This window comes from Filicampus tigris, chromosome 7 (genome assembly GCF_054856515.1).
Source record: "Filicampus tigris isolate MCC_2025a chromosome 7, RoL_Ftig_1.0, whole genome shotgun sequence".
Classification (NCBI taxonomy): Eukaryota; Metazoa; Chordata; class Actinopteri; order Syngnathiformes; family Syngnathidae; genus Filicampus; species Filicampus tigris.
In genome coordinates, this window is record NC_141223.1 from 7610130 (window position 1) to 7631622 (window position 21493).

Sequence of the window (21493 nt, forward strand, 5' to 3'; positions counted from 1 at the left end):
CTCCACAGATGATAACACAACGTGAAAAAAAAATACATTCAGCAGAAAGAGGTCAAGTCAACCATGGTTGAGATCTAAATTGATTGAGATTGCTCTTTCCATATAGAGGCGCAAAAATAGGGTGAGCATCGACATGGAGGAAAGTGAACCAGGGAGCATAAATTAACAACAGTGGCCACAGATTCTGAAAAGGAAGATACTGTATTCGTCATTCATGGCCTTATTTAAGAGGAGTCTTTGACATCGCCCATAGAATATATTTTTGTAAAAAAAAATGGGTTGACGTCTCCTTGAAACGGTTTTTTTTTTTACTAAAGTATCAGGAATTGAATTGGTGCTTCTGCTGAAGTACAGAGTGTAAGTACTTTGCCTTATTTTTATAATGCATGACGCTGCACTTTTTCATTTGTTTAGGCTGAGACTTCACCGATTGAACTGATATTGTTGGTGTGCAGATTGAATTGATACTCTTGGTGTGCAGATTGGTGGAGGTGGTGGGGGGTTGGAGAGGGGGCGTCATCACATGTGTTATAACAGTCATACCATTGGGAGGACAACTTTGAGAAGTCTGTCTATTTTGTCAGGGATACACAGTGTGCTCTGTTGTCCATATTACATAACCATGACCCCTGTGCTCGAATACCTCAGCAGTTATATATCGTGGTAGGTTACAATAGTATAATGACATTAGGTAATGCTTTTCTAGGGGGGCGCTACTTTAAAACACGTGTCAGCTTTAAGGTGTTCGGTTTGTTAAGAATATGTTTGATGCCATACACAGTCACATACTGTATATCTAACATTCCGCTACAAAAATATTCTCGAGTACAAAAAAGGGAAGCGGAGAAACACCACGTTTTATGGAATATGCTTAGACTCCCAAACGTGACCACCCCCGCTCTTAGGACTAAAATGGTATCATCCTGCATGGCGTAAAGTTTCCTTCCGCGTCGTGAGCACTGCGTGAACGTGAGTTTGAGAGGCGAGGAGGTAAGATGGAGCTTGTACTCGTATTTATTGACGAATCTTTATTTTGAGTGAATGGCAGTTCAATTGAATTACATTTAGGGATGACGCCGTCGATATAAACCCTAAAACATAGAGCAAATGTTCAGTTTTAGACCAAAAGCAGCTGTAAGATAAGAGGTGATGTCTAGTTACGCAATGTGAGGCTAAAGTCAGGTTTTCGCTGCTACTTTGTGTGCGAGGAACACCTTATGCCATGTGGAAAGTAGCTAACAGTAATTTGTCACAAAACTAGTGTTTCAATGGCGCTATGCGTTTATTCTGTGTCATTTGTCCAGAAAATAGCCGGGGAGCAAAACCAAGTCCTGCTAGCTAGTTGCCGAAATTGTGTTTGTGTACCTCAGTAATAACATGTAAAGCGAAGTGGTTAACGTATTAACCTTTTGTCAGCAAGGTTGGTCATATATATGCTGTTTTTGAATATGTGAAAAGGATGGTTTGTGTGGATGAACTATTTGTACAGTCCATCGTTCAGTTGAATACACCGAGGGCAACAGACGTTTAAAGCCCCATTCATTGGATTTTAATTAGCAACAAACCCAAGTTTCACATGATGAAGAATCCATCCCTTGTGAGCTAATTTTATGACTGCATCCGTATCATTTGTGACTGGTTCTGAGTATAGTTGTGCTTCATTTTGGACTGATGTGACTGGTATCCTTGTGATTTCAAGTCAAGTTTCTCAATCACAAAAGTTCAACATCAAATCGTTTCATGAATGATTTACTTATTAGCTCGTCTGTTAACAGAAGTAGACAAATTGCCTAGTCCATGTGACTATGTGTGATTCTATATCCTTAACTGAAATCAACTAATAAGTGTGCCAAGGGTGTCATAGGAAAGGGAAGCCAAGTAAAAATAAGAGAAAGGTCACAGCAAAATAACGGCCTGGCTCAAGTCACCGATCTAATCATATACGCCAAAGCGACCTAATCTAACAATATTCATATACTTGTCTCTTTACACCAGAATTTTTTCTTAGTGTTTCTATGAAATAATTCAGCGCTTGTAAAGTCAGTCACATACAGTATGCAAGAAAAACTATTGTACCTTTTCGTAGTTCTTTAACCGTTGTTGACCTGGGCGCGGAAGGACATGCTTCAGAGCAGAAAGAAACAAATGCTAAATAATGTGCGACTTTGTAACCTGGTGAATTGGAATGTCAACTTTTAGCAATTTTTACGTAACAGTGAGGGAAATTAGTTACAACACACCTTTTTAGTTCTTGAGTGTAAACACAACCCTTTTCAAATACCAGGCTGTTGTGATCATCAATCAATAACAATTCAACTTTACTTTCCCTGAACATTTCCTTTTTTTCCAGCTAACTTTAAGTCACTTCTCACTCACATTTTTTTTCTAAAAACAAATTTATCGTAGCTTCAGTCTGGTATTTTACCATGTGTGTGTTCACTTACGGTTAGGGTTAGGTTAGGTTCAGCAATTGTACACCTCTTCCAAGGCTGACAGTACTCTGTTGACAATCTTTAATAGGAATTACAATTCTGTCACACACATTAACCGATATTTTGTGAGTGCGGTGCTGCATAGGAAGTTATCCAGTATGTGTGGTTGTCATTTGTTTGTGAGTGCACAAACATTGTGAGACTACACTTCGATGAAGATTTTGTTAGCAAAGGAGGAACATTTGGATCCAGTTCATGTTGATGATAGTGGGTTTATTTTTCTATTCGACATGTTGCTCTGGCAACACGTGCGGGGACCTTGACATTGTAAATCACAACATGAAAAAGCTGGGCAACTCACCAAACTAGTGGTGGGTGATATGGCAAAACTCTCATGTCACGATTTTTAAAAAATAAAATCACGATCATGATTTTATCATGATTTTTTTTACATTGTTTTTTTAGACTAATTTGCTTTTTTTTTTTTTTTTAACCATTTTCCTCATGTTAAACATAAAACATATTTAATATGTATATAAAACCCTAAAAGAAAAAAAAAAGACATTACATTTTAAGCCAGCTAAGCTTTCTGAACAGGTTTTAATTTGAATAATGCCAATTTTTCAATCAAAATGTGCGTGAACGTAAACATAAAGGTAACGTAACGTAAACACAGAACACACAACATAAAAACACAGCTTGTAACGCAGATCTAGTACTTTGAAGAGTCTTTTAAAGCCCTCGTTTTCCACTGTTTTAATGGGAATCATGTCTTCAGCAAGGTAACAAGTCACTGTCTCAGTTATTTCTTTACACTGCTTGCTTGTTTCTTTCATATGGAGTGCCCTTGTTAAAAGCCTGTGTTACCGTGGGTTGTGTTAGCTTGGAGCTAGCGGCGGCCTCTGGCTACCATATGTCTGATCTCCGTTTGTTTTGGCTGTCGGCGTAGTTTTTTTGGGTACTGTCTCTGTCTCCGCAAGTGATTAAACAGGTTTTTCGTGTTGCCATCTGACGTCCGAACCGTCCCTGCAAACTTTGCAAATAACTGGTTCGCGCTTTCTCCTCCGAGGAAAAGTCAAACCAAATCGACACTGTGGATGTGGAGGTTCTTTTCGGGACCAACTCTGCTTCGTAGTGACTTTCCGCTATTGCTCCCTGCTGTATACAAACAAACAGGGAGGCGGGGAGTGTCACGTACGGTGCACTGTGCGTGCTGTGATTGGTTGGTCGGGTATGCGTCAGCGGCTTTGAGCCGCCATAGAGCGGTAGACCAGTGTTTTTCAAACTTTTTTGAGTCGAGGCATATTTATTTCATTGAAAAAATCCCCTGGCACACCACCAGCTGAAATTGTGAAAAAAAAATTTTTTTAACAATATAACTCTATTTTAACAATATAAGTGTTGTATTGTTTATATAAGCATTTTTTACTTTTGAAAAATGGCGTTATATTATAACTATATAATATGTCTTGAACTGCCTGTCTGTGTAGACTTATGAGGTTATAGCACTTGTACCCATTAGCTGCAGTGTAATATAAAATACAGACAAAAAGCCACACCAATAAAAATGAAAAAGAAAAATATTAATTATTTGTAAATAAATAAACAAACGTGACGGTAAAACTCATTTATGAAGCCAAAGTATTGTATAGATGTGGTTGATCACCTGGTGCCGACGCAGCCTTAATGATTTGACTGCATTCACCACAAGTTGACAAAACCCTTGTATGACTGAGTTGATAAGACAAAGAACACTTGGGAGAGCGCTTGTACATAAGTGTATGCATGTTGGCATTGCAGGGTTATGCTGCGTCGTATCTGTTGAGTAAACAGAAGTACAGTACCAATATAGAGCTTGTTATAGGATACATTCACAGTAACAAGACCGTCTCATTTTGGGAAAAACAGGCTACAGCGGACTTCATAACTAGTTGTCCTGATGAAATATATTCCGTGGTCTACCGTGTCACTTTCCTCACGTCGTCATTTGACGCCAGCATTGTCAACAACAGCAAACTGCGAGTGTAAAAAAAACGGCAGACAAAGCATGATTTGATGGGCAAAATCTTCCACTTACCATTCTTATGCCATACAGCTGCCACCAGGTGGTGGACTGAACACCCACACAGGGAATTGAATCAATACAAATAATAGCACAATACTGAAACCCATTTGAGCCATTTCCATTTCAACGGGAAATACGATTTGAGATGCGTGTTTTGACTAATGAGCGTGGTCACGTAACAAAATGACTCATATCTCAAGGCACCACTGTAGGTGTTAATATGATTGGTTGTCCTGCGTTGTGAGGATAGGCTTTAGCTCACATGTGACCCTGAAAAGGTAGTTGATTAATAAATGGAACAATTACTGAATGAATGAATGGAAGGTCAAAAATGGGTAACTGTCAAGTGAGCCTGTGGTTTTCTAGCATGCAATCCTGTCCTACGCTGTGCATCTGTGTATATAGCTGGGAACAGTCTTAAAAAAAGAAAAAAAAAAGAAAAAGAACATTTACAAATGTTCACCCATGGACTTGAAACCTGAGCTTCGAGCACAAAGTCCTTTTCCACTCATTTAAAAAAAAATGCGAGAGAGAGAGAGAGAGAAATGCTATTCTTGAAGCTGGACGAGAGATTCCTGTTGCTTTCCAGCCAATTGTCCAATAATGCGTGCACAAAAGCAGCCATTGTATAGAGAAAGTACAAGCATTGGCCACATCTGTTAATCATCATATTTCCCAGTGCAGCTTAACTGGTTCTGTGCACTATCCCTCTTCATTCACTTCGGATATTTGCCTCGACCAAGAACCTGGGATTTCCATTGTCGTGTCTCGTCAATCTCGTCCACGTTAATAAACGAGCGGCAGTTTTGAACAACGTTCTGTTCGAAAAAACTCATAACGTTATTCAATTTATTCACGTTGAGTTCGAGTAAAGCCGGATAAGCGGATAGTAAACAGCTGTGTTCAGAAGTTGTGAGTTTAGCTCGCTCAGCGACCCGGCAAGGACGACGCGAATATCGACAAATAAAATGTTAACGTTTGTCGTAAAGCAGCTTACCTTAAGTAGAATCCTGCGTTGCATTTTGTCCAAAGATACTTGTTGATGTTATTGTGCAAAGCCAAAGTTGCCATTTTTACTGCCGGTGGTGACAGAGCTTCTTCGTCGTCGTCTTAAAAGAAGAAGAAGACGATGACAACGAATAAGAAGCAGCCGCACCAAGAGCAGAATTAATTAGTCTCTTTCGCTTTGTACAACAACAATGAGGATTTAAAAGTGCATTAATACACCGTCCAAGATTGTACCTTTGGCTAAAATGCACCGCGCGATTGTAGTTAAGGTAAGCCAATTTTAGGATAAAAATTCAAACTTGAGCGTAGTTATTAACCAGCGTTCCGTCGTAATCATCTGCTGCCGGGCTAGCAGCGAATATTTACTTGATATAGCCGGGTCGATTATCTCGCCGATATTCTGAGTTTTGATGAATATTGGCATCAGCCTTTTTAAAATATCTGATGGCCGATAATAAATCAATTTAAAACTGTGTTGGAATCAAAACAAAGATATGTGAAAGTTACATTTTCTGTCATTTTGAAATTTTGGAGAACTAAAACTATATGGAGCTAGTTGTTGAAGTGTTTTCCTTTCACATTTTAAGACATGCTGATGACCCTGGGTGCTCCCTGAACTTTTTGTTAGAATTTGATAACAAAGATGTATATTGTCAAAAAATGTATAGTAATAATGATACTAATAAAATAACAAAAAAAATCTACATTCATTATGCAAATCTGAAAAATTGTTCAATAAACATATGCTTGAAGATGTTTCAACAAAGTTAAGAAATTTCTTTTTTTTCTTTTTTTTTAAATTTTGATGTCAATATTTTCAAATTTTTATGAAAAATGAATATCAGTTATCGACCGCCTTGACTACTAATAATATATCGGTCTATCTCTAGTATTTACTATTCATTTTGTATTTTAAAGTTAAATTTGTTGTGTAACAAGTACTGTATTTAGAAGGGCGGTTTTCACCTTTCACGGGGGGTTCTGGTCCCCATTAACCGCAATAAATGAGGGATTACTGTACTGTTATATACATGATAGCGCAATACAATATTTTGATCATTCCAAAATGCAATTGTGGAGGATTTATTTTGGGTTTTCAAAGAATTACCAGGTATTTCATGTGATCAGTTATAAAGATGTTGTCATTTGAGAGATTGTTCAGAGGACCCTTTTTCTTTCTTTATCTAGAGGATGGCAGACATGGACACCGCCACCCACACAGAACCCGGGGCTGGCGAGGACGAGCCTCTTTTCAGCAACCTCGACCTTTTCCTCTTCTCTCTGATCATTGGCCTTGTCATCTATTGGTTCATGTCCCGCAAGAAGCCTGAACCCATTCCTGAATTTAAGAAGCTTGAAACAATGTGAGTCTACTTCACCTTTTTAATTTTTTTAATTTTATTTTTTTAGAGGGCCCTTAAAAAACTTTTGGGAGAGCAATATAATCAAGTGTTACTTAGGGGGCAGAAAAAAAAAATCAAAAAGAACATACACTACATTTTTGTTAATGTTTCATAACTGTGATGATGACCTGCTTCGGTTGTTCAAAATGTCATCCAAAAAGCTGTTTTAATTAGTACAGTCAGTTCATGGTTGGTTGATTATTGAACTGGTTAAACAAACAAACTGAAATCAAGCAATAGTACCACAAGTTTTTTTTAACAAGTGACATTGGAGGAAGAATTATCGTCATTGTCATGAACACATGCATATACTTAAAATGTGTCTATTGCATTTAACTCATCTCAGCAGTGATCACTCCAAACACACTGTGGTAGTGACACACACTGGAGCACGTGCCAACTTTAGCACCCAGGAAGCAGTTCAGTGTATCTGTGTTTTGTTCTATGGAACCACGGCAGTGTGTCCAGGAGGATGGTGTGTGGGGCTGGATGCTTCATTGCTGCATCGTCTCCAGCTCTTTCATCAACACTTGTCAAAACTACGCATTCTTTTTGCCAGATAGATACTTTTGTAGATGGATAGATACCGTAATTTCCAGACTACAAAGCGCACCTGATTAATAGCCGCCACAGCTAAATTTAGCCATAAACCAAATGTGTACCCGTACATACAGTATATTGGCCGCTTCATATTATTAGCCACGGGTCTCCAGACTGTAACATGGGATATTTGCAAAGAAAGCGATACCATAGATTACAGAAAAATAGGATTTTTAACCTTTAACCTTTTAACCTTTGATTTACTATAAACACGGGTAGACCCTTTTTTTTGTCCCCCAAACAATGCCGAACGCAGCTAGTTACTCAGTAGCATCCTGGAACCTTTTTCAGACTCTGCTGTTGTCACACGGGGCTAATTCGCCGGCGAGCTTTTACAATCTACTTCATCTTGCAGCAGTGAAGCCTTTGGAAACCCATTTGTTAAATGTTTGGGAGACGCAGAGAATGTCGCTCCATGGACACAGTTGCTGTCCTCCGGAGGTAGCGCCTGTTGTCCGTTGCCAGAGATGGTGAGAGTTGGTAGCCAAGATGGGGGTCGCACTGCAGAGATGGCTGTATTTATGGCACTTGTTCCCTTTGCTTATTAAAATCAACTGAAGATTCTCGTTTTTACTCTCAATTGCCCTTTAAACAGCTGCGCACCACCACGCATACAAACCTCCGCATTTCTGTCTTCAGGTGGCCCGCTCAAGTCTCACGTGTGCTCACTCCAACAATAAATGGCTGATAAATATTCAGTTTGAGGGGCGGCCCCGTCAGTTCAGCGGAAATTGTCTCTCTGTTTCATCACGTCTTAAGCTTAAACGTTTAACATGTGGCTTGCATATCTTCTTTCTTGTCCTTGGGTCTTCTCCCCCCCCCCCCCCCGTGTCAACGCTTTCCCTGGGTTGTTCCCTCCCAACGTCACAGCAGACGAGGGATGGAGGCTTGGTTTGTTTCCACTGAACTCTGAGGGAACTGCCTACATTTGTAGACCTTCCCCGACCACAACGCACATTATTTAAGCACCCAAAACTATGCTCTCTGAGTGGTTGAGGTTTTGTCACTGAAAGAACTGTTGCGAGCTCTTGACTTTGCGTGAGTTCTGGTCACCAGAGAAATTGACCGTCAGGAAGCATTTTGTTACTTCGTTCAGTCGATCTGTAAAGGGGAGGGGGATACAGGAAGGGAGCACGAAAATGACTGGGACAAAATGACAAGCGCAAAGATGGTCTGCTCTCCCATTTAAGAGTGTGGCGATTACCTAACTGTTTTCATGAAGGCGTAGTCTCCACGTATTTCCTGCGCCTTTGTTTTGGGGCCAGAAATCATGAGAAAGTTGCGAGCCAAGCTCCTTTTGTGAAGCCTTTCCAAAAGGTGGACGTTGAGGCAAAAGACAAGCAACCCTTTCTTCACCCTGAGTTACTTTTCCCCCCAATCTTTCCCCTCTCCCTGCTTTTTCTTTTGTGTAGGTGCGTTAGATGAGCTCCTCTGCCATTGGGCCTTGTCACAAATGGAATCCTTTTATGATAAATGAGGTTGCCATAGCAATGGCATTCCCCTCTCTCCTCCAGTGATGTGGGGGCGGGGGACAGAAACCTACCATTCAGCTCTTTAGTGGTCCACGGAGGAGTGGCTTTGGTTAGTTGACTAGCCAAATCCTTAGAATGGATCTTGTAGACTTTTTCATGCCTAACACCTTTCAAGCTGGAGAGGAAAAGGGGGCGGGCCTGAGGGGGAAGTCTTTTCAGTCCCAGAGTGGTTCAGTGTGTGCTGGTGTGAGTCAAAAGTGCGGGTCTGCAGCTCTGCTACATTTTATGGGAAAGTCAGTTTCCCACCATTGTGTCCAGACACTGACAGGGCTGCGGGCGTGCATGTGTGTGAGCGCGAGTATGAGAAACAGACTGGATTTAGAGAGCAGCACAGGAAGAGGCTGAATTCAGATAACGCCGGAGCCTCTGAGGTGAAAGCAGACCACTCTTTACAGAGCTTTTGAGCGTCTTTCTGGACCGGGGTTGTTTTTGTCTGCTTGCGGCTGCGGAGTGTTGACATCCTGCTATTGAGACGGAGCGTGGCGGTTCACGGCGTGGCCTTGCCTAGCCAGCGGTGATCGTGGCTGTGCTGAGCTACTGGGCTACATGCCATGGGCTGCGTTTTCTCCCTGCCAGAAGACAGGAGAGATGCTGCCGAGAGGTCAGTAACCTGCTTGCTTTCCTCCCTATCAAAGATGCACGTTAACTCGCAACCAAACGATGCGTAGTTTCTGACTCACGGCAGAGTTTGAGATGCTCTTGACCGTAAGATCAGGAAGTGAATTCCTGACGATGAAGTCAAACGCGGCCCAGTGTTTCCAGAAAGTTATATGAGAAACTCATTAATTTTTTTTTTTAAACCACTCGTTACCGCGTTCAGTTGCCATCAGTAAAGCGTCACCTAGAAAAGGAATCGAAAACATTGCGTGCACAAGCCTGACACTGTTACGCTGCACGGTTCAATGAGCTTGTTTTACTTAAAAACACTAAACTGGCTCAGAGTGGTTGTTTGAAAGTGCGTGATTATACATCGGACAATTAACTTTAAGCCCCCATGTAAGTTTTACATGTCGGGGGGAAGGGTGCATTTCTATTTCATTTTGTGACAGAGAGACACAAGAATGTCAAGGGAGAGAGAGAGAGAGGAGGGCTAGGAAGTACAATATTTGAGATGGATCCTGCACAAAAACTCACCCTTTTGTACAGTAAAACTCTCTCCTGTGTTTTTCATGTGCTCAGGTTTGTTGCATTTGATGCAGACATTTCCAAGACCATCTGATTATGTTCTTAGACTCTCTATTAGATCTGACAGGAATGCTTGAGCTCGAGGGCAAACGTCTGCTTTTAGATTTCCATCTGGAGTTATCTTCGCTCCAGAGTACAAGTGTTAACCGCAGGAGACTGTTATATGGCGTGTTTGGCATCAGGTTCTCATGCTTGAATTTTAATTGGTTGCTTACGTTTACAGTAGTCTGGCTGAGCTGCGTTTCGCGGATCAACGAGCATTTATTTATTTGTCCTATTGACAGCTAAATACTAAACATCGACAATTACATAGCATGTTTAGATGCTTGTATTCATTTCCTCCATTCGATGTCGTGGCAGTTGACCTGATGAAATATTGTATGTGATTGATCAGAAAGATTTTAAGGGAGGATAAGTATCGAAAGAGGAGTTGAACGGTGGCACAAACAACCCGAATGTTTTTGTAGCTCCACAATCCCAAGGGGGAGCTAATAGCTCAGGAAAGCACATGAATGATGTGACTGAAAGAGGAGAACATGACCTGTGTGACCGTTGCGAGCCCGGCCCGACAAATAGGGTGAGGACCTTGATGCCCAATGGTTACATTTGTGTGCAGCGTTTTGAGCACGGACTGCATTACGTCATGTTTTGGGTGAAGCTAAAGGAGAGAACATACATAATTGCAAAGATGCACTGTGAAATAATTAGAGTGGTACCTTGACACAAGACCGCAATCCGTTCCATGGCACTGGTTGAACTTCGATCTGGTCGTCTTGCTAAACACTAATGGCCATTGAGATCTATTATATTTGCAATAATAGGTTTCCAGAGCTCAAACGGTTCTCAACATAAAACATTTTTGGGGTGCACAGACTTTTATGTAACATTTTAACATTGTTCATTTTCACAAGTATAAGCAGACAACATAAGAATAAAGTCAATTAAACAGTCTTGACTCTAATGACAAATGTGTACAGGTAATAAATATTGTCACTAATGCCCAGCAGGCCCACTAGTTGAAACACAGCATTCTGATTAATACTGCTTTTGTGGAATATGAGTTAAGCAGGAAAATCCACCCCTTTTTAGCCACCTCAGGGGGCGGCCATTTTGTCACACGGCTCACCTGTTTTCTGAAGCTGATCCTTGATTTGTCATTACCTGAGCCCTGAGCACTTGTGATGTCATTTTCAGTCAACAGACAAAATGGCCGCCCCCAGAGATGGCTAAAAACAAACGCAATATTTATCAGAATGCCTTGTTTCAACTAGTGGGCTTGCATAGGACATATGCTTCAAAAAAAGTATGTTTGGGTTGACTTCCTCTTTAAGCATTATTCATGGACTCAATTAGTCCTTTGTTTACAACAAGTGGCTTGATACACCAGCCAAAAGTCATTTCAAGCCAACAGCAATGGAGCAAAACTGGATGTAACAACCTACTAAAATATGAGCAAGCGTTAAACATCACTCATCCACTTGGCGGTCATATCCAATTATCATGACACTGACGCTAACGCTGGACTGAAGTCCATGAGTCCTGCCGGAGGCTTGTCATCTCAGAACATGAGTCATGGTAACTTCTGCTTGAGATCTTCTCTTTTTCTTCGAACTGTTTCCCTTTTAAAAGAATTGTTGACAAAAGTCAAAGGAAAAAAGCAAAAAAAAAAAAAACAACCCTTTTGTCCCTGACTAGAATTAGGTCAACAACTGGGGTGCTTTCTCGGTCATCTTTGGGGAAGATGACAAAAGATACAGCAGATGTCTGTGCAAACATGATATGATATCATATGATGATTTTTTTTTTTTAATTTCAAAAATTGTTTACATTTTGAGGCATACTCCGTATGCATGTAATTTGGGACAATCAAAGGGGTTTTTAGCCTGCTCAGGGAGCGGCCATTTTGTCAATTCTGTCTACTGAAAATGACCTCACAGTTGCTCAGGGCTCACATAACGACCAATCATGGCTCAGCTTCAGAAAACAGGTCAGCCGTGATTGATCGTTATCTGAGCCCTGAGCAGTTGTGATGTCATTTTCAGTCGACAGATATGACAAAATGGCCGCCCCCCAGAGATGGCTAAAAACGGGTGGATTTCTCATATTCCACAAATGCAATATTAATCGGAATGCCTTCAACTAGTGGGCCTAAATAGAAAAAAATATATGTTTGCTTTGACTTCCACTTTAAGTCTGCCCGTATTTATGCGCTACAGTTTAAATAAACAAAACAAAATACTTTTCATATCTGAATTTTTTATCTGCTTTACCATACCATAACATTTGTCTTCTCCAGAGCACCCACCACAAGAGAAACAAGTTTCATCGAAAAAATGAAGAAAACGGTAAGTCCTGTTATTTTCAACAATGTCACAGTTTACTAGTGTTAGTATTGATAAATTAGTTGCTAACAATGCGGGATGTATTGAAGGGGAAGTAGCTCAGTCCGGGCCTGTTCTTTGTTCTTAGGATTTGTCACAGTTTCAAGAAAATATTCTATTGTAAAATAAAAGTGGGACTGACTGAGGCGCCAGTGGCGCTTCCAAACTGTGAGCTGGCTATGGGAAAACATGCACAGTTTTTGTAATGTTTATTTCCCCCTTCCAGATGGGCAAGTCTTCGATTGCAGCTTGGTAAACCCGTATGTATAATCTGAGAATCCTCTGCAAAGTTAACGAAACTCAAATTGAGTAAACTGTCTGAGTGATATTGAGCCAGAATGTGTTTATTATTGCGGTTTGAAATAAGCTCAAATAAAATAAATATTTCATTTTATCTCCCCCCCCCCAATCTTTTAAATGTGGTTTCAGTATTTGGGTCTTTGCGTCCTTAGTGCATCCCACACGTACACTATTCACATTTGGAAAAAAAACATGGCATTTCGTGGTCAGAAGTCTCAGAACACATGTAAACTTCAGTACTTTACAGCATTTATGATGGGCACATGCATCATTCTTTGGATTAGGATGAAAGGATGTGGATAATGGTTAAAAATAGTTTGGCTTTGAATCATGTGGTTTTGCTTCAAATAATTCAGATACAATGACGATAGCGGAAAAAAACGTTGTCCCGGCTATATCTTGGCGTGGCTCTGTCGGTCTGTATTGTGAAGTCTCATACTAACGTTGAGTGTACAGTTGTTATCACTATTTCACTCGTCTTCTTTTCAGTTCATCTCAACGTTTTTCTCTGCCCTTTGCCCCCCCTCAGGGAAAGAACATCATTGTGTTCTATGGCTCCCAGACCGGCACAGCAGAGGAGTTTGCCAACCGGCTCTCCAAAGACGCTCAGCGTTATGGCATGAAAGGAATGGCTGCTGACCCAGAGGAATATGACATGGTAACTTCAAACAGTTTGTACAACATACAGTCAGGATCAAACGAATCATTTTGCATTTGGCTGTAGACCTATCCCAATTGCAAATAGACGCGTTATATTCAGGGTATGAATAATATTGGGCTTGACTGTCCATGTGGATTTTCTTGCTTCCTCTTTTCATTTTTAAATACCGGTACTGCATTTCATCAGATTCAGCAGGGGGGAAACTCACATTTATTGCAAATGCCACATTTGAAATGTTCAAATTCAGTCAAGTTTTTTTTTTGTTGATCCCAGCGAGTGTGTGCAAAGCAATACTAACGTACGTAAATGACACTATTAGTGACTTCAGAGCCTCCCAAGAACAATATGCATCACATCATTTAACCATTTAGAAATTGTAATACTTTTAGTTACTCACTGCTGTCTGCCTCTGTCACGTTCTCCAGGGTGAACTATCTCGTTTGTCTGAGATCAAAAACTCGCTAGCCATATTCTGCATGGCCACCTACGGAGAAGGAGACCCAACAGATAATGCCCAGGATTTTTATGACTGGCTGCAGGAAAATGATGATGAAGACCTCTCTGGACTCAACTTCACGGTGAGGTTTATGATCGCGCAGTTCCATTCAGTTCACATAAATAGTGCCAGTGTGAACGGGCATGCCAGGCTCTTTTTAAAGGTGGATTTTGTTTGATGGTCACCCACCATAGTGAAATTTACTGTTATAAAGATTTTCATTCAGTGGCCCAGTCGATTTAGTCGATTATGAAGCTGCTGAATGTTGCCACCATTGTTTCTCAGTCTCTAGAGTTGCTCTAGTTGTTTGTGAAGAATTCAAACAATTTCCTACTGAGCGCTGACAATTATTTTTAGCCCATTGAGAGGGTTACACTGGATTTATAGTCACTCTACTACCGCAATAATTTTGTGAACTAGCCTTACTGTTAATTTTGGAATGTTCTGACATTTGTCATCTTTATAGCAGTACATGAGATTTCATTGGCCATAATTTCAATTTCACTTTACATTTCATATGAAGTCCTTACTTACTTTTGCGCTTTCAAGTTGTACATCAATATAAGTTATGCATTTTAGGCGTTTATTTAATGTTTTTAATTAAAAAGCTGTTTGTGCAGTATTTATAAGTGCATTCGCATCAGAGACAGTCAGCTTTGATGATCACAACAATGTTTTATGTATATCTCAGAGGACAACCCTGTGAACAGGCACTCTCTAACGCCCGGTAACGCCTTCAGAGATTTATGTCCTTTTCAAAAAGAAATGCAAAAATACACTTACCGGTACCCATAAACGGGAAGTCAACCACAAAATGTTCTTTACAAGATTATCAGTAGTCAAAACATGACATTCTCACTAATATTGTGTTTGTGGAATATCATTTAACCCGTTTTTGTCCATCTTAAGGGATTTGTCACTTCTGTCGACTGAAAATGACATCACAGCGTCTCAGGGCTCAGACAACGACCAATCATGTCTCTGTGCATGATTGACCAATTTCAATAACACATCATAGATGAAATGTCCACAGCTCTAAATATGAGTAGCGGGCTCCATTACCAACACGTTGCCCATGCTTGATCAGAATTCTTTTTCTGCAGGTGTTTTCTTTAGGAAACAAGACATATGAGCATTACAATGCCATGGGGAAATACGTGGACAAAAGGTTGGAGGAACTCGGGGCCAAGCGCATCTTTGACCTCGGTTTAGGAGATGACGATGGCAAGTAAGTGAGGAAAAAAAATTATACCTTGCCGTTTCTGTTCGTGTTAAGGGTCGGATGCCAGAAATAACATCATGCATTTGTCTTCAGATAAGCGCACCATATTTCAGTGATCTTTGCAAGATAAACATCTAACTTCTGTTTGACCGCTCACCTGACATTTCTTTGTTCTTCTCTCAGTTTGGAAGAGGACTTTGTCTCGTGGCGAGAGCAATTCTGGCCAGCTGTCTGTGAGCACTTTGGCGTGGAAGCCTTAGGAGATGACTCAAGGTGCATGTATAGTCTTTGTAGTATTATATTAGGTAAAATATACCTTATCTTATCATGTAATGTTACACAAGAAGCTGCTTTTCTTTCCTGTGTGTATGATGCTATTTGTAAAACTATGATGTGTATTTTATGTCAATTCTAACTTAAAGTACTGTTTGGTCACATAGCATACGGCAGTATGAGCTGAAGGAGCACACTGACATCAACATGAACAAAGTGTTCACAGGAGAGATTGGCCGTCTGAAGAGTTTTGAGGTCCAGAAGCCGTAAGTACTGTAGCAGAATATCTGCCAGCAGCAAAGTTTAAGGCTTGCTGCCGCCTAGTGGACATTATTTGAAATTTTTGCACTCTGAAACGTCGTGGTACAACCTGAACATTTGACACATAAAATGTGTTAAATTTGTTACATGTTGGGAGTAAACCAAGAATAAAATGTGACTTTATAATTTGACACAATGTTATCCCAAAATTTTGATATTCTTTAGCATTACAGTGTTAGGCTAAAGTTATGTCCTCTGATTTACAGGCCGTATGATTCTAAAAATCCCTTTTTGGCCCCAGTCACTGTCAACCGTAAACTCAACAAAGGTGGTCAGAGGCATCTGATGCACCTTGAATTAGATATTTCAGGCTCCAAGATCAGGTGAGTTTTGGGGCTTCATGGCTGTATTGCTTAAATGAAGCTAATAAAATGGAGTGCTTTTCACCTTTCTAACAGATGGCCAAAGTCTAACGTGATATTTTGTGATTACAGATATGAGTCAGGAGACCATGTGGCTGTTTTCCCCACTAACGATGCAGCGTTGGTGAATAAGTTGGGACAAGTCCTTGGTGTGGACCTTGATGTGGTTATCTCTCTGAACAACCTTGATGGTATGGCATTGAAAGCACAGAGTGATTTGACTTAAACTCCCTCCAATCCGTCATGACACTTTCCCCTGATATCTGCACTTGCACAATCACCCCCTTTATAATTGCCGCAATTGTGCGTTGTAGAATTGAATGTGCCGTAATAATTACGACCAATTGAGCAGTGATGGATTAATGCCAGAGTGATTTAGGTTGAGCTGATTGGGAATAGCCCCATAGAAAACTTTTTTTAATACAATAAAAAGATATACATGTGTGTATACATTTCTCAACTAATATACTGTATACATATCAAATGTTTATTTTTCAGAGGAGTCCAATAAGAAGCACCCATTCCCCTGCCCCACAACGTACCGCACGGCTCTGACTCACTACCTCGACATCACGCACCCTCCTCGCACCAATGTCCTCTATGAGCTGGCACAGTATGCTTCGGACCCCAAAGAACAGGAGAATATGCGCAAGATGGCCTCCTCTTCCCCTCAGGGCAAGGTCAGTTTGTGTTGTTTTGTTGTTTTTTTTAAGGTGAAAATTCATGTGGTACATTCAAAATATTCTGCAATAACAGGTGGAGATTGAACCAACACACTGCACTATTGACACCTACTTACAGTACAATACAGAGTAGTCAGTGAAATAACATATTGTACATGTTTTTGGAATCTGGAAGCATTACAACCTGCCAAAGAGCCCACAAAATTACAGGGAGAACATGTAAAACCCAAACAGAAAAACTAGCGATGATCCAGATTTGAACCCAGAACTTTTTTGCTGTGGTGTGACAATGCTTTGCCTCATAAATTTCCAGTGGCAGAAAAATGCCGAGTGTATTTTTTCCGAAATGAAACGTATGTATTTCCGAGTCAACTGTAACAAAGTAATTCCACTGTAGTCATTGTAGTAAAAAAATTGGAGCATGTCAACATGCTCAAGAATCCCGACAAATAACCTGCATCAGACGTAGGTAAGAAGTAATGACGTCCAAAATTCTCAAGGGCAGTCGTGTTAAGCATCTTTTTTGTGTTTTGGTTTCTCTTCAGGCACTCTATCAGAGTTGGGTATTGGAGCCCTGCAGAAGCATTCTTGCTATTCTGGAGGACATGCCCTCTTTAAGGCCGCCCATAGACCACCTGTGTGAGCTGCTGCCTCGTCTCCAGGCTCGATATTACTCCATAGCCTCCTCCTCTAAAGTAAGCCTTCCTTCAGTAACAAAATGAACGCAGTACTTTATTTGCACACGCAAATTGTATTTTCTTTGTTCCACAGGTTCACCCGAACAGCATCCACATCTGTGCCGTGGTGGTGGAGTACAAGACCAAGACGAACCGTATCAACAAGGGAGTGGCCACTAACTGGCTGAAGAACAAGTTGGTCACTGACAATGGCCACAAATCTACTGTTCCCATGTATATCCGCAAGTCACAGTTCCGCCTACCTTTCAAGGCCAGCGTCCCGGTGATCATGATTGGTCCTGGGACAGGAATTGCTCCCTTCATGGGCTTCATCCAAGAGAGGGGCTGGCTCAAACAGCAAGGTATTTATACATGTTGTGTGGCCTTGTTTGTCTAAACGTTCAGGTCAGGTCTCCACAAGGGTAGAATCACTGAGATGTCTGTGTATAAACCCCAATTCCCATGAAGTTGGGACATTGTGTCAAATGGAAATAAAAACAGAAGACAATGATTTTTCACATCATTTTCAACCTATTGAATACACTATAAAGGCAAACTATGCAAGCATTCAATGTTGGCAGGTTCCCATATTAAGTCTTTTCGGGTGGTGGCCCTGTCGAGCCTCAATGAGCCAAATTGTGGTGGCAAGTAAAACCGCCACTGGCTGTGAACCTAACCTGATTCAAAACGCCTAACCAGCCTTTGTGTAAAATCGAGAGAACGTCAAATAATTGATGTTTTATCTTTGCTGTCTGTGTACAGGCAAGGAAGTTGGAGAGACAGTGTTGTTCTATGGCTGCAGATACAAGAATGAAGATTATCTCTACCAAGAGGAGCTGGAGGAGGCTGAGAAGAATGAAGTCCTAACACGGCTTAATGTTGCCTTCTCCAGAGACCAGGAACAAAAGGTACAATCTGAGACTATCCTATCAATTGCCAGGATCAACTTTCCTCAAATCACTGCAAAATAAACACGACTCTCATGTGATTGTATTCTGACTTGCTCTGGTTCGTGTAAACCATTTGTTTGCTTTGTCAGTTTGAAATAGTATCCTGTTTTTTAATAAAGGGATGGCCATTTAATTTTTTTAATCCAATTCATTGCAATTGATCAATTAATGGAAAAAATAATCCATAGATTACCATATTCAGTTATTGAAATAATCGTTAGTTTATTTTTCGTTAGTTTTATCGCAGCCCCAAAATTATATATTGTGGTTTATTTTTGTTAGGGTGTATTAATATTATATACACTGTAATTTGTATGTTCAAACTTTCTCTTTTGAACTTCAACCGATACAAGTTTTTCTTATTTGCTTTTTTTCTACATGCCAGGTTTATGTGCAACACCTCATTAAGAAAAATAAAGAGGATATCTGGAAACTCATTCACTCAGAAAATGCCCATATCTACATTTGCGGGTAAGATTTATTCATTGTTCATTTTTAGTATGAATAATTTACAAATTTCCTGTTGTTGTTTTGTGCCAGTATTTCCTCTTAGTGTTGAGAATAGTCACTACTTATGCCGCACTTTTTTCTTTTTTTTTTCGTGGTTTATACCGCTATTTCTCCTTTTTGATGGACACATGAAAACTTGCCAAGTGAAAACCCCAAAACAACGACAAGCCTAACCAGGTGTGTCTTAACTTTTAGTGACGCAAGGAACATGGCAAAGGATGTGCAGACGGCCTTCTACGAAATAGCAGAAGAGCTTGAAGGCATGACGCGCACCCAGGCCACAGACTACATCAAGAAACTGATGACCAAGGGACGCTACTCACAAGATGTGTGGAGTTAAAACTCTCAAACCGGGCCTTAGTCTCACTACTCAAGTGGTTGTTTTTAATTTGTGACATCAGTTTTTTTTTTTTTTTTTGGTAGATTCTATTTTATTGTGACTGCATATGAAAATATTTAACATTCTTTCATTTTCATTCTGGTTCATGAAGCTAATGGTGGAAGCCCTACCTCTGCAGGTTATATAGTAAACCTATTGCACAGCTTTAGTCTACTAAACATCTATGAAATATAGTGTAACTGGATTACCAGCACTTGTCCTTCAGCCTCCTAAAACACTGTGCGGGTCCCCTGTGCTGTTTAAGTTGATTGGCTGTAACAAAGTCTAATTAAAGCTGATTACTCTGGAGGCTTTTTGTACCTTCTGTAAAGTTTGAATTGGAATAACAAGATGCAAATCAGATTACAGTTTCAAATGTTATCGTGATGATCATGTATTTTAGTGTGAGAATTTGCAGTCTCACAATGTTTATTATAAACACTCTTGAAAGAGTGTGAGCAGAAGCACTACAGTCGACCACCGCTGTTCCCCGGCCCGCGAATATCTGCGTATAATTGACGCCCGTTGAAACGCATTGGGGGGAGAGAGAATTTTATTTTTATTATTTTTCAAGCATGTGGGGGTCGACTGTATACATGAGTTTCTTTTAGCAAAAAATACCATCAACCATGTTAAAATCTGAAGATTTTGAGGGACATATTTTTAGTTAGCTGGCGTCAGAGTACAATGTTCAGCTTTATGTTTTTACAAGGGACTTTTACTGCTTGGTTTAATCAGTAAATAACTTGAGATGCAGGTAGGTGATGCAAAGGGGATTCTTTACTGTATTTTATTTCATAAAATCATGCAATTTAAAAAAATAAATAAAATGTATAGATGCAATGTTAATAAGTGTGAGAGCATTTAAAAATCTGACCTGTAAGTGTGTCTGGCCTCCTAAATAATTTTTATGCATTTGACTGAAAAAAAATGTCATAAAGCAATTTGTCCAGTGCCAGTAACACTGAAACACAGCTGGCTGTAGATTTTAATGCAACTGATGTATATATTGTCCAGTCACTTCAGTATCACAATATGGAGAAAGCATTTCTCTCTGTACCTGGTCTGTGGTTTCCCTACAAATTGTATGTGAAGCATCCATATGAAGATTAAACAAATGTTGCCATTCTGCAAGCCAGCTAGTGCGCAGCCTGTGCCTTTTAAATACTGCCTTACATATTAGATTTGTAAACATCACTTCAACTATTTTTCTCTTTCCTTCTGAATGTTTCACATACTTTAACCAGGATGAGACACTTTACTGAGTACTGTCACTTTTGTGCATTCCTCTTTATGCTGAATTGTTTGATCTCAAAGCCTGCCTTTTTTTATATGTAAATGAATAAAAATGGAATAATTTGTCAGCTTGATTTCTTTATTGCAATTTAACAGTTGCATTTTGTCACAATTTAAAAACTGAAAAATGCTATATAAATACAATTTCATTTCAATTGATTAAGACTTAATCATCAAATTTAATGTTCTTTGTTTTTGCACTTTATAACGGGTTTTTTTTTCACAGTTTTTTTTATGGCCTCTGTGATATTCAGTATCCCTACTTGGTGCTTTGTCATTTCACTTCTCCCAGTCCGATTTTGTCATGTAACATTTTTTTTTCAGTTTATTGTACTCATTACGATACTTCAAAGGGAAATTCAGCAATGAATGATCAATAATCAATATTGGCCTATACCGAGTGCCCAAAATGAAATTTTGCTTAGGGCCCCATGCAGGCCGGGGCCGTGGCTTTGGACACATTTTATGAAATGAATTGAATACTGACGTTGGAATAATTCTAAAGATAAACATTACTGTGGCATGTAGAGATACACATGCTGATTGATATTTTTAGTTGTCGTTCGGAAGAGGTCCTTGTAAAAACTTAGTTTGATAACCCCTGAATAGGGCTATGCAATTAATTTAAATGAAATTACAATTACGATTATTACACTCCATGATTACAAAATTGTCATAATCGTAAAAAACAGTATTAATACGCCTTTAAATTGTTTATACAGGGAAATCATACTTGGATTCATACAGTTGCACCTTT

General features: G+C 39.9%; 1 protein-coding gene across 2 annotated transcripts; it reads left to right on the forward strand.

The window, feature by feature from the left end:
* Positions 1–831: 831 nt before the first annotated feature.
* Positions 832–20804, forward strand: porb (P450 (cytochrome) oxidoreductase b). Of its 2 annotated transcripts, XM_086034941.1 has the most exons (16): positions 832–990; positions 6694–6869; positions 12522–12570; positions 13436–13564; positions 13993–14145; positions 15167–15291; positions 15469–15558; positions 15726–15824; positions 16086–16202; positions 16314–16432; positions 16740–16921; positions 17470–17619; positions 17696–17963; positions 18364–18509; positions 18937–19022; positions 19257–20804. In XM_086034941.1, exons 2-16 carry the CDS (start codon positions 6697–6699, stop codon positions 19399–19401), a joined length of 2031 nt encoding a protein of 676 aa, XP_085891067.1. In that variant the 5' UTR covers positions 832–990; positions 6694–6696; the 3' UTR covers positions 19402–20804. The 2 variants fall into 2 exon arrangements, with proteins under 2 accessions (XP_085891067.1, XP_085891068.1); XM_086034942.1 differs by lacking the exons at positions 832–990; positions 6694–6869 and adding an exon at positions 9209–9641.
* Positions 20805–21493: the final 689 nt, after the last annotated feature.

What these genes read in the sequence shown, in the direction of transcription:
- porb (XM_086034941.1), top strand. Translation starts at nt 6,697, where the DNA reads ATGGCAGACATGGACACCGCCACCCACACAGAACCCGGGGCTGGCGAG. An exon ending in GCCTTAGGAGATGACTCAAG is followed by an intron (nt 15,559 to 15,725) that starts GTGCATGTATAG and finishes TTGGTCACATAG; the next exon opens with CATACGGCAGTATGAGCTGA. An exon ending in ATTTCAGGCTCCAAGATCAG is followed by an intron (nt 16,203 to 16,313) that starts GTGAGTTTTGGG and finishes TTGTGATTACAG; the next exon opens with ATATGAGTCAGGAGACCATG.